Consider the following 16,899-nt stretch of genomic DNA (forward strand, 5'->3'; position numbering starts at 1 on the left):
TTTACAGCATGTACTCCAACCGGACGGAGGGACCACGCCGAGGACGGTCTTTTGATTCCATCAACATCGCCCTGGAGGACAAACTGCTCAACTACGAGGTGAGACGTTTGATTGAGTGACTGAGTGAAATGTTTTATTTTCACGTGTAGTAGAAACAACGTCCTTATGCACACCTATACGGCGTGGACCCTCTTGTAAACAAGTGCAGTGCTTTATTGGGTCGTGTTAGCAGTTTTTGTATATTGAGTTGTACCTACTTGAAATTCTGCAAACTGTTAATAAATACGTCAATCAATCAACAAAAAAAGAAACAGGTGTGGAATACTGGAATCCCGCACACTGTGCCCCTACAGCATTTTATGGAGCAACGTTTTGGTCGTCGATGGACCTTCATCAGACATTTCACAGTTTGTAGAATGGGTATAGGCTACAGTTCAAACGAAAGTCAATATACAAAAAAAACCTGCTACTTTGAGGACAAAAACCATGCATGAAATGCACTAAGACCTGTTTACGTCAGGGTCCTCCATTCATTTTCAATCCATCAGAAGGTGTAAAGACGTATACAAATGTACACTTCTATGAAAAACAGGAAATCGTCATATAAAGAAAGTTAAAAGAAAAAGGGAAAAACCAGGAGGAGGACATCTGAAATTGTCTGGTTTTTATTAGCTACGTACGACCCAAACAGAAGAGGTTTTATTAGCTACATACGACCCAAACAGAAGAGGTTTTATTAGCTACATACGACCCAAACAGAAGAGGTTTTATTAGCTACATACGACCCAAACATAACATCAACTATACTTTTGTTACGATTAGTTTGTGTATTTGTTTGTTATTGTATCTTACATACTATATAAACCGTATTAACACAATCTTTTGAAAACACAACACAGTTTAACCCTGTACCACCCAGCGTTGCAATAATACCACATATTTTAATTAATTAATATATATTTTTTATGTTCTTTTTTCACCTAAATGTCATCATTGATGTTCATTGCAATGCCATTGCAATGCCATTGGTCATGATATTTGCATATAAATACCTTTAACCTTTAACCCTAATAAAAGTAAGTAAAATAACTGTAATATATGTTTTTTTGTGATCATTAGAATGTCTAGAACATGTTTAATTTATTATTTTGAAAGATATCCCCCAAATGTAAATTATTAATGTATTATTATTATTTTAATAATTTTACATAATTTCCTCTGATAAGTCCTAGTAGTAATAAGTAGTAGTAAGGTTGAAATCTCTTTTTTTGCAAGTATAAATTAATCCGGGTTTTACAGGGTTAAACAGGGCTGAAGTGGTTAGTGTGTTTTGTATTAATAATTCAAATCTACAAAGTACAGATGTGCCCTTCCAACTTTCCGCGCTTCCCTGATCTTTTCCTGAAGGTTTTATTCACTGATTAGCCTTAATGCTAATTAATTGTACTTGCCTGGCTACTGAAAATAAGTGTTTATCAGAGGAACTATTATTTGACGATGTGGTCAACGTTTGACCAGTTTGTATAATTTGTAGATTACTTTTGACGCAGTGATGGTCTTTTTTATATTATTATTAGTATTAATATAAATTGTCATTTTACCGTCAGCTGGGGGGAGAAACCAGGAGTGTAGATATTCAGTGAGTGGGTCTTATGATCAAAATAAGAACAATATAATGTGTGAAGGACATATTTTCTCTTTGAAACTTCTGCAACTGGTGTTATGTAATCCCCCATAGCTTTGTTTATCATATCCACACCGTGTGCGTGCGTGCGTCAGTGGCACATACATGTGTTTGTCACCCAAATCACAGGGTTCATCAAAATCTCCAAAATATGACGTTGGATGTTCATTGTGGTAACTTTGACAGGAAAAGACTCGCTCATCGTATAGAAAAAGACGTAAAACTCCTTAGACTGAGACTTAGAAAACAAAAATATTTTATTTTATCATGCTCTTATGGCGCTCTGTGCTCATGGTGCAATTAAAAAGCAAACGTTTCGGTCCTCAGACCTTCGTCAGTGCTATGATGATGAAATAAATTGCTCTTAAAGAGCTCCAAAACATAATTTAATTGCACCATGAGCACAGAGCACCATAAGAGCATGATAAAATAAAATAAAAAAAGTTTCAGTCTAAGGAGTTTTAGTTATTTTTATATACGGTGAGCGAGTCTTTTCCTGTCAAAGTTTCCCTTATGTTTTTGAGACCACCGCTACCGTAGTCAAGTTTGAAAACAAAAAGGACGAAGAAAGGCGCAACAGTTTTCTCAGTGCTTCAATGTTGGATGTGGTGTCATCAATTAAACAAAGACAAATTATCACGTCCAAAGCGTTTGCCCCGACCCCTGTCTGTCACAGCCTGTACTTCAACAATACGTCGCTCGTTCATTTGATTAATTGTTGTGTCATGGATGGATTAGACTAGGCTCTCTGCATGACGACTGGTTGATGATGATTGGTGGAGACAAAGCCGAGGCGCTGTGCTGGTATAGGCTACCGGTGCCGCATCGTGGTTCTCAACACGTTGCACTGCGTGAAAAGAGGAGTTATAACGGGCAATTATGGGCACTAGATTTTACCGTAAACCTCAAGTTTAGCGGGCATATACAGTAATATATACGGTAATATACAGGCGTGATGGTACAATTCGGGAGTTTACCGGAGTTTGTTGGAAAGTTTAACGGGAATATATTTCCTGTAATATACACATCCGTAATTCCATGCTTTTTGCGCAGTGTTGTCGGGTGAAAATGCCACGTGGAAATGAAAAGGCATTCCAATTAATCAGTGGGTTAAACCTTCATGGACTATTTCCAATATACTTTTACTTCTACTCCACTACATAATCAGAGGCAAATATTGTTCTCTGCCATTGTCAATGAATTCAGTAGATTGTCAGTGAGAAAGGGGAGTATTTGCCGAGGTGTTATTCATTCTATTCAGATTCCCTGAATAGACAGAAGTATAAGCATTGTGTAAATACTGTAGTAGAACAGCAGATAAATACGCAAAAAAATATATTTAAATACAAAACACGTGATTTGATTGGATACTTTATTAGTCAGGTAATGTAAACATACAGTCAGACAGTATATAAGGCTGCAGAGGGATAACACAAAACAAATGTCCTGGGATCTCGTTTCCATTGTGGTCCTATGATGGATTCAATTCATCGACCACATCACACCACGAGCTTAAACCAGTGCCTCTCGGATGGACTGCAGTCGTTTCACTTCAAAGTCGTCCACGGATGACGTAACGTGATTATTCTGGAGCTGAACCAACAATTATACCCTCTGATGTCGGCAGAGGCTGTCTGTCGCTGTCCACAGTGCTGAAACACAGTATAAAGGCTGTCTGTCACTGTCCGCAGTGCTGAAACACAGTGTAGAGGCTGTCTGTCACTGTCCGCAGTGCTGAAACACAGTATAGAGGCTGTCTGTCGCTGTCCGCAGTGCTGAAACACAGTATAGAGGCGGTCTGTCGCTGTCCACAGTGCTGAAACACAGTATAGAGGCTGTCTGTCACTGTCCACAGTGCTGAAACACAGTATAGAGGATGTCTGTCACTGTCCACAGTGCTGAAACACAGTATAGAGGCTGTCTGTTGCTGTCCGCAGTGCAGAAACACAGTATAGAGGCTGTCTGTCGCTGTCCACAGTGCAGAAACACAGTATAGAGGCTGTCTGTCGCTGTCCACAGTGCAGAAACACAGTATAGAGGCTGTCTGTCGCTGTCCACAGTGCAGAAACACAGTATAGAGGCTGTCTGTCGCTGTCCACAGTGCAGAAACACAGTATAGAGGCTGTCTGTCGCTGTCCACAGTGCTAAAACACAGTATAGAGGCTGTCTGTTGCTGTCCGCAGAAACACAGTATAGAGGCTGTCTGTCGCTGTCCACAGTGCTGAAACACAGTATAGAGGCTGTCTGTCGCTGTCCACAGTGCTAAAACACAGTATAGAGGCTGTCTGTCGCTGTCCACAGTGCTAAAACACAGTATAGAGGCTGTCGGTTGCTGTCCGCAGTGCTGAAAGACATTACTTCTTAATGTTTACTTTTATTATGTATTTATGGTATTGCTTGTTTGTTAGTTTGTTTGTTTTAAAATGTATACAATTCTTTATTTTGTTTTGTTTTTTCATTTGAGGATAAAAACACACAAATGGGTAGACCCACTGTTTGGGAAACAATGCCGTTAGTCAGTTAGTGGCTGTCTCTGTCCGGTGCTGAAATATGTTAGAGGCTAACACATATATTGTTATATATTTATAACGTGTCATAATGGTGTAATCACCTCTAATTCCAGATTAATAAATCCACCTTCACTAAAATCGAGGAGAACGGCGAGAAAAACACGTCGTCGCCGGAGAAGGGCCGCGCTGCCATCGTCTTCTCCCTCAAGAACGAAGTGGGAGGACTCGTGAAAGCCCTCAAACTGTTCCAAGTGAGACACAACCGTCATTACCGTAGATCAGTGCTTTTCAACCCTTGCCATATCAAGGTCCATTATTTATTCTGCATTTGAGCTATGCGGAGGACCACCATTTGATGACATTTAGACTAAAGATTAAAGCTCCATCTGGGTCCATTTGGTTACCAACTCTCCATCATTTAGCTGGGGACCACCTGGAACCCCCTCAAGGACCACTGGTGGTCACCGGACGGACCACTGGTCTACACAATAAATAGATAATAGCAGAAGAAATATTATTTTGATCAACGTTTGCCTGTTGTCTCTCCTAATGGTGCAAAAAAACGATACAGTATGGAATTGTGGAACCATATAGTTGTACCCTCCTGTCCGTTGAAGACCCTATAGTTGTACCCTCCTGTCCGTTGAGGACCCTACAGTTGTACCCTCCTGTCCGTTGAAGACCCTATAGTTGTACCCTCCTGTCCGTTGAGGACCCTACAGTTGTACCCTCCTGTCCGTTGAAGACCCTATAGTTGTAGCCTCCTGTCCGTTGAAGACCCTATAGTTGTAGCCTCCTGTCCGTTGAAGACCCTATAATTGTACCCTCCTGTCCGTTGAAGACCCTATAGTTGTAGCCTCCTGTCCGTTGAAGACCCTATAGTTGTACCCTCCTGTCCGTTGAAGACCCTATAGTTGTACCCTCCTGTCCGTTGCAGGAGAATCATGTGAACCTGGTCCACATCGAGTCCAGGCAGTCCAAGCGTCGTAACTCAGAGTTCGAGATCTTCGTGGACGTGGACAGCAACCACGAGCAGCTGAACGAGATCATCCAGCTGCTGCACAAACACGTGAACATCGTCGACATGGAGAGACCGCTGCACGACAACTCCTGTCTGCCGGACCACCAAGGTACCGTAGAGACCAGCCGTTCCCAAACCTTTTCGGCCGTGCACCCCCCCTGTTACCTCCCAACCAACCCCCACATGGAAATATAAATTGCATAAGCTATATAGAGCCATATATATTGCCTTTTCATTCACATATATGAACCTGCATAATTATGGCATAATATATGCATAGGCTATATTCTGCATTACTTGCCATATATTGGCATAATATGTTAATATATTTAAAATAAAACCATAGCACCACCATTACACTTTTCATGTCGCGCACAACCTAGAAGGCGCTCGCGCACCACAAGGGGTGCACGCACCACAGTTTGGGAACCACTTGACTAGAGACCACTGTTTCCCGAAGACTGGGTCACGGTGAAAAGTTTCAATTGGGTCGCAAAACTTTTTTTTCTTTTTTTAGTGGCCATTCCAGGCCTGGTTCTGGATACGTATATATTGTAAATAAGAGTGTATTGTATGTGAAAGAACAGCTACTGATTAGGATTATTTGCACCTGTGCTTGATAACCAATATCCCCTGCAGCTGTTAGAAGCCTTTGAAGTGTGCCGTCTGTGTCAGTTTTACATGTGAAGTCCAGTACCAGTAAAGACGTATAGGCCTATATATCAGTGTTTCCCAAACCTTTTCATGTCAAGGACCCCCAAATTGAGACTCATTAGCCCGCAAAAAAGATTTGCCAGGGACCCCCATAAGAAAATAATTTTACGGCTCTAGCAGAGATTCTCAACCCGTTTTATTCCAAGGACCTACAGACCCCCATTTAATGGCATCTCTATCTCTGGGACCCCCAATTCATATTGGAAAATCACTGTCAATTTAACTCTGAGAGTGTACAAATGATAGTTTGATAGAGTGTACAAAGGATAGTTTGGAACCAAATGGACCCTGGCGGGTGCATTTGGTTCCAAACTATCCTTTAGCTGGGGACCCCCTGGAACTCCATCCAGGACCCCTGGGGGCCCCCGAACCCCACTTTGAGAACCACTGCTATATATCATCTGAATATCCTCTGCTAAGTACAGCAAGCATTTTGCTACTCATGCCTTTTACAACCACATGCAAGTGTGAATTAGTCTTTACTGTGCTTACGCAAGTAAAGACAAAAACAAAGCCTCCTGTCTGCTGGATGTGTTTTGCAGACATGGACAGCGTTCCCTGGTTCCCCAAGAAGATCGCAGACTTGGATAAATGCGCAAACCGCGTTCTGATGTACGGATCGGCTTTAGACGCCGACCACCCGGTACGTATAGCAATCTACCCCTAGAGGCCTATATTCATAGTCTGGATTTTCGGTGGTGAGGTGACCACCGCTCCAGTGGTGAGCTGACCACCGGAGCTGAAATAACGTTGAGCGGTGATCAGTAAAAACAGAGAGACGGGCTGTGGCGGTTGGCGGTGGTTTGCTCTTCACCGCGGAAGTGACGCCATGTTGTAGTTCGGTGGTCACCCCACCACCGAAAATCCAGACTATGTATGAGCCTTTAGTCTAACCCTAGTTCTGTATGCTTCTGCCCCTTTAACCCATTTAGGCCTGACGTCAACATTTAAAAAATATATATCTTCTAAATCCTGACAGTTTTCTGAAATTCCTATGTTTCTGTAATCAGTGGTGCTCAATATTTCATGTCAAGATTATATGTAATTGGCCACCGACACCCATCTGAAAATATGTTGTTATACAGGTAGCTATGAGCTTGTAGATCTGCAATTTTTCAATAGCTCAAGTATAACATAAACGTCTAGAATGGGTCATCCTAACCCTAGGTATATGCTTCTGGCCCCCTAACCCTAACTCTAGTTCTGTCATATCCTGTCCTTCTATTGTGCTATATACTCCAGGGATGTTTATATCCTAATAATCCTGTCCTATGATGTCTTCTATTTCCAGGGATTCAAGGACAACGTCTACCGGAGAAGGAGAAAGCATTTCGCTGACCTCGCTATGAACTACAAATAGTAAGCCATGAACTTAACTTCTCTGGACATTTAGATTTATAGCTCATTTTCCAACGTGCTTTCTATACCAGGACTTCTGAAAAATAAAGGGAAGCTCAGCGCACAATCAATGCATTTATTTAGCAAGCTTTCGGTCTACTGACCTTCTTCAGGCATAATCACAAAGTGACATAGGACAGAATATATCAGAATATATACCAGGACTTCTGAAAGTGGGTGCCTTGACGCAAGTCCAGGCCGTGCCTCAGTCAGAATATTGTAATACGGGGTGCATACTTAGTTTAGACTAGTCATTGGTTAGACATGGGTTAAGGTTAGGTTTAGGTGTGCTGCCCCGTGGGAGGTTAGGTTTAGGGTGAGGGTTTGAGATAGGTTGTAGTTTTAGGACTAATGTCTGGTCTAACCAATGACTATTCTAAACCAAAAACTGTCTAAACTAAGTACTGCACCCCCTTGTGGGAGGTTAGGTTGGGTGCAGTACTCGCAGTATAGGTTGTAGTTGTAGGACTAATGACTGGTCTAACGAACCAATGACTAGTCATCAATGTCACTTCAGTTAAACCGCTATAGACCCTTTAGACAAGTCCCAGGTTAAACTGTACTGCGTTCTTTTAGTAGTCTCATCACCAAAAGTCTGACCCGTCTGAAGTGAGTGGTGCTGTACTGTACTTGTGCTGTACTGTACTGTAATGTACAAGCCCTCATCCCTGGCCTTTGTGTGTGTGTGTGTGTGTGTGTGTGCGCGCGCTTGCATGGTTTTCAAAATCATGACAATTTTCTGAAAGATTTGAGGCACAAGCTCGTAGCGCACCACTCGGTGGCGTGCTATGAGCTTGTAGATCTGCTATTTTTCAATAGCAAAATTATATAACAATGTTTAAAACACCAAAAGGGGTTCCCGCCCAAAATGGCTTAAGTTGATAAAAGCCGCAAGTATAAAAGTTATTTTCAGATCTGTCCTAGAAATGGAAACAAATATTCTCTCCGACATACTGTTACATACTCAGAGGGAAAGATTTACATATTTACGTGACGTTAATATGACAAAGTAACAATGCCATGCAGGTGGTGCCGTGGATGAAAAAAGGATATTTACAGGAATAGGTGACCTGAGTCAAAAACGTGAGGGCATGCTTACAGTGCATACAGAGATCGCCGATCTCATAGATTTATAAGGCTGCTCCCATAGAGTTATAAGGCTGCTCCCATGGAGTTACTCCCATGGAGTTATAAGGCTGCTCCCATGGAGTTATAAGGCTGCTCCCATGGAGTTATAAGGCTGCTCCCATGGAGTTATAAGGCTGCTCCCATAGAATAAGGCTGCTCCGATAGAGTTATAAGGCTGTTCTCCGACACTAGATCTGCTATTTTTTAGTGTCCTCCCACTGAGCGGTTAAGAAACTGTTGGATGACCAAAAACACTATATATACACTAGCTGGGGTTCCTGTGTTGCCTTACAAATTGGTGACCCGCATATGAATACGGTTTTGACGGAAGCAACAGCTGTACCTAATTGAAATAGGCTAGTCTCGCACACAGGGCCCTGTAGGCTGCGGGGCCCTGGGGCTTAAGCCACTTACGTTCCAGTAAGTTCCTTTGCTGACTAATACTGTCTGCTTCCTGGTTTGCAGCGGCAACGCCATCCCGCGCATCGAGTTCACGGAGGAGGAGGTGAGGACGTGGGGCGTGGTCTACCGGGAGCTGGGCAAACTCTATCCCACGCACGCCTGCCGCGAGTACATGAAGAACCTGCCCCTGCTGGCGGAGCACTGCCACTGCAGGGAGGACAACATCCCGCAGCTGGAGGACGTGTCTCGCTTCCTCCGAGGTCAGAGGTCACGCCGACCGCACGGTTAAAAAAAAAAACGTTGACTTAACCCATTCTGTACGGGAGCCCCTTTTGGTGTTTTAAGCATTACGTTATACTTTAGCTATTGAAAAATAGCAGATCTACAAGCTCCTACGAGCTTGTATAGGTCTGCTATTTTTGAAAAAACGTGAAAATGTGGCGCAAATCTTTGAAAATATATATTCTTTCACAGCAAACGTTTTTAACTCAATTCTTTGCTTCTGGGGGGGATCCCTGGATCAACATATTTTCAGATGGGGGTCGGCGGCCAATTACATATAATTCTGGTGATCGAAAGTATAGACGACGATGAAAATAAAGTGCAATATCCCTTTAATGGATTCACTCATCATTGTATGGTCTTGCATTGTGTTGTTTAGAACGGACCGGATTCACCATGAGACCGGTAGCGGGTTACCTCTCACCCCGAGACTTCCTGGCCGGATTGGCCTTCCGTGTTTTCCACTGCACCCAGTATGTGAGGCACAGCTCGGATCCACTGTACACCCCGGAGCCGTAAGTGACATATATGAATATGGCAACGTTTGATTTGATTTGATTTGGTTTGATGGGCAATGGTTCTTCTCAAAGTGGGGTCGCCCAGGGGGTCTCCAGCTATAAATGATTGATAGTTGGGAACCAAACGGACTGTAACTCTATAAATGAACACCAATTGGAACTCTGGAAGTGTACAAATGGAACCTTAAGGGTACACGCTCACCTGTAAGGGTCCATTTGGTTCCATGTGTTGCACTCTCAAAGTTACAGAGCTGTAAGGGTCAATTTGGTGCCATTTATACACTCAGAGTTACAGAGCTGTAAGGGTCCATTTGGTTCCATGTGTTACACCCCCACAGTCCCAAATGCATATTAAAACTGGAGCTCCTTGAAATTAAGAAAGTTTGAGGACCAGTGCCCCCTGGGGGACAAACAATGCTAAAGGTTTGAAGTATGTCCTAATGATAACATGTATATTTATGTATGTAAATATGTCCTTATTATAAGAGGCATATTTATTTAAATATGACTTAATAATAAGAGGTAGGCTATATATTTTTTAAATACACCCTAACAATAAGCGATAACATATCGTCCATGTTCAGGGACTAATACTAACCGAAATTACTAATTAATCTATCAATCGCGCATTGCCAAATGCCAATGTTTTATCGCGTGCAACCCTCATTTTGAAGAACCAAATATCCGTAACCGGATGTTACATTGACAAAAAACTGTGTGTGGTTTCTTTCACCGGCTGTTGTTCAGAGACTCACGTTGTGATAACAATACGAGGTATATTTATTTTGAATACACCCTAATGAGAGTTAATATTATATTCTCAGGGACACGTGTCATGAGCTCCTGGGCCACGTCCCCCTGCTGGCCGAGCCCAGCTTTGCACAGTTCTCTCAGGAGATCGGCCTGGCGTCGCTGGGAGCCTCGGACGACTCCGTCCAAAAACTGGCCACGGTGAGTCTTTTACAATTTATTTGATTCCTTAATTCAGTTCAATGCGGGCCTTCCTTAGGCCGCATCTCCACTAGCTAAAGAGTGCTGGCTCTCAACGTGTCGCGGTGCAACGCGTTGAGAGCTTGTAGATCTGCTATGTTCGCTGTTTTTGTCCAAAAGTGCCCTCTTACGGGATTTCAGACCCTTTTTCCTCTAAACACTCTCTGCACGTCTCTGTTCAAAGTCATTCAAGAAAACTGTCTTTTGCGTCTGTCTTGTGTCTTGTCTGCGTTGGTCTTCCATTTCCAATGGAAGACCAATGGTTTGACCAAACATTTTTGCTTGATGGGGGGCAGAACACATCCATCAAAGCTGCATGTGTTCAGAGTCACCAGACAGGTATCTTGAGTGTGAATGCAGACCAGTTAAGGGCATACTGTATATATGTCGCTCCCCTCCGTCACCACCCTATAGCCCCCAGAAGGGCTGACCATGTGTTGAAGCTGCCACTACTACCTACTGGCCAAAAGTGGAACTGCAGCACGTTCATGGAGGTTCAGTCACCCCATGTGCGTACCGTGCGTCATCGTCCAGGACCTCAAACTTGAGACGCCTTTACAAGACCCTATACATGTTTCCGCTCTGAGCGACACGGTGGCGGCAACATACAATAAAATAACAACACACTTGTGCAAAGTGAGGGGTGGCCTCAGTCCTTTTGGGATTCATGGTGTACCACATTGACATGTCATACGTTTACTGCTGCAAAGATACATTAATACATTAAAGTCCATAGACTTGACGGCGGCCACTCTGTTAGTTTGAAGTGCTCTAAGAAACACATTACACCATTAAGACCATAGACTTCGACCCTCCAACGATGATTGATTGATTGATTGATTGAATGAATTCCGTACAGTAGCCTACACATACACGACAGACAGACAGACAGACAGACAGACAGACAGACAGACAGACAGACAGACAGACAGAGCACATGGTTGTAGTCAGTCATGTCTCTTCTATTGAGACATGTGGTCTTGTAGGACACCTAGGGGTCGACAAGAGGTAAACTGAACTGAACTGGCCTCCATCTCCGTTGTAGCTCAACAGTAAACATGTAGGTGGAAACACAACAACAACGCATGACCACTCCGTGTCGAAACGTTACATCGTTAATAGATGCACCACGTCTCTGTGTGTGTCTGTGTATGTCTGTAAATCCACATAACTCAAGAACCGTTTCCCCCGCCGACTTCCAATTCGGCACACGCGTGCGTTCCACACCACCACAGAGAGTGTATTGTGGCCGGCCTTGAGTCGGTTGGATTCACGGTTGTCCAGGACCGCCGCAAAAGGCTCTCCTTCAGGCTTTGCCAGTCAGTGGACCTAATGAGCCTAAAGGCCTAGTCATAGTCTGGATTTTCGGTGGTGAGGTGACCACCGCTCCGGTGGTGAGCTGACCACCGGAGCTGAAATAACGTTGAGCGGCGGTGAGTAAAAACAGAGAGAAGGGCTGGAGTGGTGGCGGTGGTTTGCTCTTCACCGCGGCTTGTGACGTCATGTTGTAGTTCGGTGGTCACCCCACCAGCGAAAATCCAGATGTGTATGAGCCTTAGGTCCCCTCAGTTTGCACTCTTCAGACACAGGCAGACAGACAGATACAGCAATCTCCATATATGGGCACAAGAGTGACACAGGCAGACGGTTAAAACGGGTGCTATGACAACGTGTATTGCATACAAGGTTCCTAACTTGCATCGTTCCCAAGTTTTTAATGTTCTTTTTTCACCTAAACGTCATCATTGATTGTTCATTGCAAAATGCATATTTGCATATAAATACCCCCCCAACAGAGGCTGAAAATAAAAATCTCTCTCTTTGTTTGTGATCATTAGAATGTCTAGAACATGTTTTATTTATTATTGTGAAAGATATCCCCCAAATGTAAATTATTAATTTATTATTAGTATTTTAATAATTATTATAAATGTGCATAACATTTGCAAAATTATTTATTTCTTTACATCATTTCCTCTGATAAGTCATGGTAGTAAAAAGTAGTAGTATACGGTTGAAATCTCTTTTTTGCAAGTATAAATATATCCGGGTGTTACAGGGTTAAACTGACCCTAGAAGGACTATGTTCAAATAGAACGGAACGGGAACAAACATTTATCCATAGTTATAATTATCTCATTGTTTTCACATTAGTTTGTGCAATACTATATGATACGTAGCTTGCAGAGTTATAGTTCAGTCAGATATACTCGAGGAGGTTCATGCCGTGCTCAAGGGCGCATTATGTGGCAGTCAGCTGACCAATTAACCCTTTGTCAGACTTCTGATTGGTCCCTGACTGACTAACCAGCAGGCTCATTCTGTCTTGTTCCGCCCTGGTTCCGCCTTGTTTATGTTGAATTTGCTAAAACATCATTTTTGGAAAAAATGATGTTACTAAAAACAAACATGATATGCCCAGTCACCATGCTGCACCTGTGATGTTCCTTTTTACTGACACCACGTTTAAAATAAGAATTGAGTGCACAGAATATCAATACGAAGCAACTGAAAAACCCGTTATTTCAATGGTAGTGGATGGAGAGAGAGGATTTTTGTCCAACCACGAAACGGCAACCAATGGGTGCGAAGAGGGGCACAACCACGGGCGGGACTTGACAACTTTGAATTGGGCAAGCTCACTGGACTGCTCTTCCTGCCTTCCTCTGCATATGGTTCCTGGTTGTTATGTGATTGTTTGCTCCCACCACCACCCCAGCACCACCGGTGGGCTCTGTTATTCATGCTCCCCATATCTATCTCCCTGCTCTTAATGTTATATGATGGTGTTTAATCGTGCCGAGCAGGGAGAAAATGCAGCAGGGCCGAACGCCAAGATGAATATCATATGCACAATTGTATTCTCATTCTATAATAAATGTGGGTTAAATCTATTCGTGAGTTGTCTGACTGAACTTATATAATGATCTTATAATTTCAGTGTTATTTCTTCACGGTGGAGTTTGGTCTATGCAAACAGGAGGGGGTGCTGCGTGCGTACGGAGCTGGTCTGCTGTCCTCCATCAGCGAACTGAAGGTGAACACAAAAACATGCACGCACGCGTGTGCACACACACACACACACACACACACACACACACACACACACACACACATACAGCATGCACCCATAATGCACAACTGCAGATTTTTTGTTGCATGTGATTTTGATTTGATTTATATTTAGCACAGTATAAAAACAATACAATAAGACATACAAAAATGTAGAAAAGGGTCCTCTACCTATACGTAAGATATATTAAAAACTATTTTAGAACATGATTGTAAAAACTATAGAATTTCCCACAAAAAAAACATGATTTCGTTGTTTAGGAATACATTAGAATAATTGGTTATCTACAGTGATACATGATCTGGACAATCAGAACAACCTTCAAATTGTTCTTATACACGTTCAGAGAAGAAAGCTGCAAACCATTTGAGTATTTTGTCCCAAAGTATAGTAGCCTACCGCTGTACAGTGGTGGAAAGTACTGTGGAAAGTACTATATACTGTATACTTTTTATTTTTATTTTTTATTAATTAATTTTTTATCCCACAATTTTTGTAACCCAGTTTTCTTTTCACCCAGTGCCAATTATCTAATGTAATCCTGGGCGCTACACTTCCTCTGCCAACCTGGGGGGGCAGCGGACTGACCTCATGCCTCCTTCTATGCATGAGGAGTCCAAGCTGCTTCTTTTCACCTGACAGAGGGGAATTTCCCCAGCCGGACGTAGCGCGTGGAAGGGACACGTTATTCCGACCAGTTCCTTTCCCCTCCATCAGGCGCCCCGGCTGGCCAGGGGGAGGTAGTTTTAGAGACCAGGATTACGGCATGTTTTTGTGAGGGTATCTACCCTAGGGGACACGGGGAGAACATGCAAACTCCACACAGAAAGGCCCTATCGCCTAGTCGGGTAGTACTGTATACTTAAGCACACTTTTGACGTATCGTATTTTCAATTTACAATACTTTTACTTCTACTCCACTACATCTCATAGGCAAATATTGTATTTTTACTACACTACATTCATTTGAAAAACTTTAGTTACTAGTTACTTTGTAGATTTTCTTTTATCACTAAAATTCTGCATAATGAGTTATTTTACGTTTGATACCTTTAAGTACATTTGGACGCCAGACTTGTACTTTTTGAATTCCGGAAATGCAACGTAATATTTCTATATTGCAGTATTTGATACTTTTACTCAAGAGTATTTAACAGTTTTAAAGGCGGGATTCAACGATCGAGTTTCAGGTTTCACTGCCGTGTTTTAAGTTACCTTTTAATTAAGTGATTAGTTGCTTGTCATGAAAATCAACCTTTTGCCGGCCGCATACCACTTTTAGAGAAGGAGTTTGACAAACCCTGCACTGTTCCACCCCCTCCTCCTTTGTAATGAATTGGGACTCATTTCCCATAACCCTTCTTTGCGTGCCGGAGCGACGGACCTTTTTGAGATGACGTCATCGAAACGCATCTCCTATCCCACTCTGTCCGGTGGGATTTGCCCGTATATGACTTAAAACGGATTTAGAAACGCGGATTAGACAATGAAAACATAACTCGGGCAACTCGCGCACCGCAGGGGAAGTGTTCTACAGTCAATGTACTCGAGTAACTCGGGTTCAGTAGTCAAAGTGTTTTAACGGAAAAGGCATGTTGGTCTCTCTGCAGCACGCGCTCTCTGGCAACGCCAGGACCGTGCCCTTTGACCCCAAGGTGACCTGCAGGCAGGAGTGCATCATCACCACCTTCCAGGACGTCTACTTTGTCTCCGACAGCTTCGAGGACGCCAAGGTCAAGATGAGGTGAGGTCACTAAAGGTCAAGTTCAAGATGAGGTGAGGCCACTAAAGGTCAAGGTCAAGGTGAGGTCGCTAAAGGTCAGGATGAGGTTATGTCGCTAAGGTTCAAGGCCCAGATGAGGTGAGAGGGCTGGACGATTCATCAACGGGCATCAAAATCACTATGAAATACTGGGGTGCATGTGTTTGGCCATAGCCACTATAGAGCGCCGCAGTCCCTCCCCCTTTCAGAAAAACGAGTGGCCCAGGAAATGAAAACGCAATGCATTCTCCCATCGGCACTTCTTATTTAATTTATTTAAAGACGGTTACGCCGCAGACAAAGCCAACTCGGATCGTGACAAATCATGACAATGAACACAATGTTTTGGGCCGATCAAATCATTAGAAAGAAGAAAAGAAAGTCAGGAGACAACACTATTTCTTTTGTTTTTCGTCTTATAAATTATTTGATCGGCCCAAAACATTGTGTTCATTGTCATGATTTGTCACGATCCGAGTTGGCTTTGTCTTTAAATAAATTAAATAAGAAGTGCCGATGGGAGAATGCATTGGGTTTTCATTTCCTGGGCCACTCGTTTTTCTGAAAGGGGGAGGGACTGCGGCGCTCTATACATGTGCTGACATGCTATACTTAAAGCACAATGAAATTTACAAACATTTGCCTTATATTGGTTGTCGATGATACCCCAACTTTGAATAGAAACCAATGTGGGATAATATGTTAGTATAGACACCTTTACAAACACATTGATGAAGATAATTCTTGGTAAGACATGTATTCTCAGATTTGACGTTATTCTGATGATATTTCCGTGTTCCAGGGAGTTCGCCAAGACCATCCGGCGTCCGTTCACGGTGCGCTACAACCCGTACACCCAGAGCGTGGACGTTCTGAAGGACACGCCCAGCATCAACAGCGTGGTGGAGGAGCTGAGGCACGACCTGGACATCGTCGGGGACGCGCTGAGCCGCCTCAACAAGCAGCTGGGCGTCTAGAGACGCCATGAAGCAGAGAGTGGCTCAGAGCTAACCCTGACTCCGACGCCAGATTTGCGGCAGTATTGTATTGAGTTCACAAGTTCCCTCCTCCTTCTCCTCCTCCTCCTCCTGCCTGGATCTGGTCTCTCTCTCTCAAGCAGAAACGATAAACCCGGAAGCAGCGGGACCAAAAGTGATGATATCTCAGTAATAATTTCGAGTTGTAGTCTTGTTGTTAGGTTGTGTTTACATGGCAGCGCTTCAATACGTCATCAGTATCGCGTTGATCCCTAGCTCTCTCTCTAGCGGCCGCATATACGGCCGCATATTATGTCTCCGGTCGTCTCTGCCCGAGAGGGACCGGATGGGAGTAGGAGGAGGAACTCACTGCTGCCACCAGCTGGCGGAGTCAGGTTAGCTCAGAGCCTCAAAACAGTCTAACATCTCCCCCCCCCCCC

The 16,899-nt window shown here is 43.4% G+C and overlaps 1 protein-coding gene across 1 annotated transcript in view; it reads left to right on the forward strand.

Annotated features, from left to right (window-relative positions):
• The window catches only part of LOC308314173 (tryptophan 5-hydroxylase 1-like), a 16,759-nt gene extending 72 nt beyond the window's left edge, over positions 1 to 16,687 (forward strand). The window contains exons 1-11 of the mRNA XM_080761628.1: positions 1 to 98; positions 4,308 to 4,445; positions 5,132 to 5,324; positions 6,472 to 6,572; positions 7,221 to 7,288; positions 8,921 to 9,117; positions 9,519 to 9,654; positions 10,482 to 10,608; positions 13,589 to 13,684; positions 15,331 to 15,464; positions 16,285 to 16,687. The exon at positions 1 to 98 is cut by the window's left edge and continues 72 nt beyond it. Coding sequence (XP_080617754.1) covers positions 9 to 98; positions 4,308 to 4,445; positions 5,132 to 5,324; positions 6,472 to 6,572; positions 7,221 to 7,288; positions 8,921 to 9,117; positions 9,519 to 9,654; positions 10,482 to 10,608; positions 13,589 to 13,684; positions 15,331 to 15,464; positions 16,285 to 16,459 — 1,455 coding nt within the window. The 5' untranslated portion in view covers positions 1 to 8 and the 3' untranslated portion in view covers positions 16,460 to 16,687. The remainder of the gene's footprint in view (positions 99 to 4,307; positions 4,446 to 5,131; positions 5,325 to 6,471; positions 6,573 to 7,220; positions 7,289 to 8,920; positions 9,118 to 9,518; positions 9,655 to 10,481; positions 10,609 to 13,588; positions 13,685 to 15,330; positions 15,465 to 16,284) is intronic.
• Positions 16,688 to 16,899: the final 212 nt, after the last annotated feature.

This window comes from Protomyctophum bolini (genome assembly GCF_963924005.1).
Source record: "Protomyctophum bolini genome assembly, chromosome: 4".
Taxonomy (NCBI): domain Eukaryota; kingdom Metazoa; phylum Chordata; class Actinopteri; order Myctophiformes; family Myctophidae; genus Protomyctophum; species Protomyctophum bolini.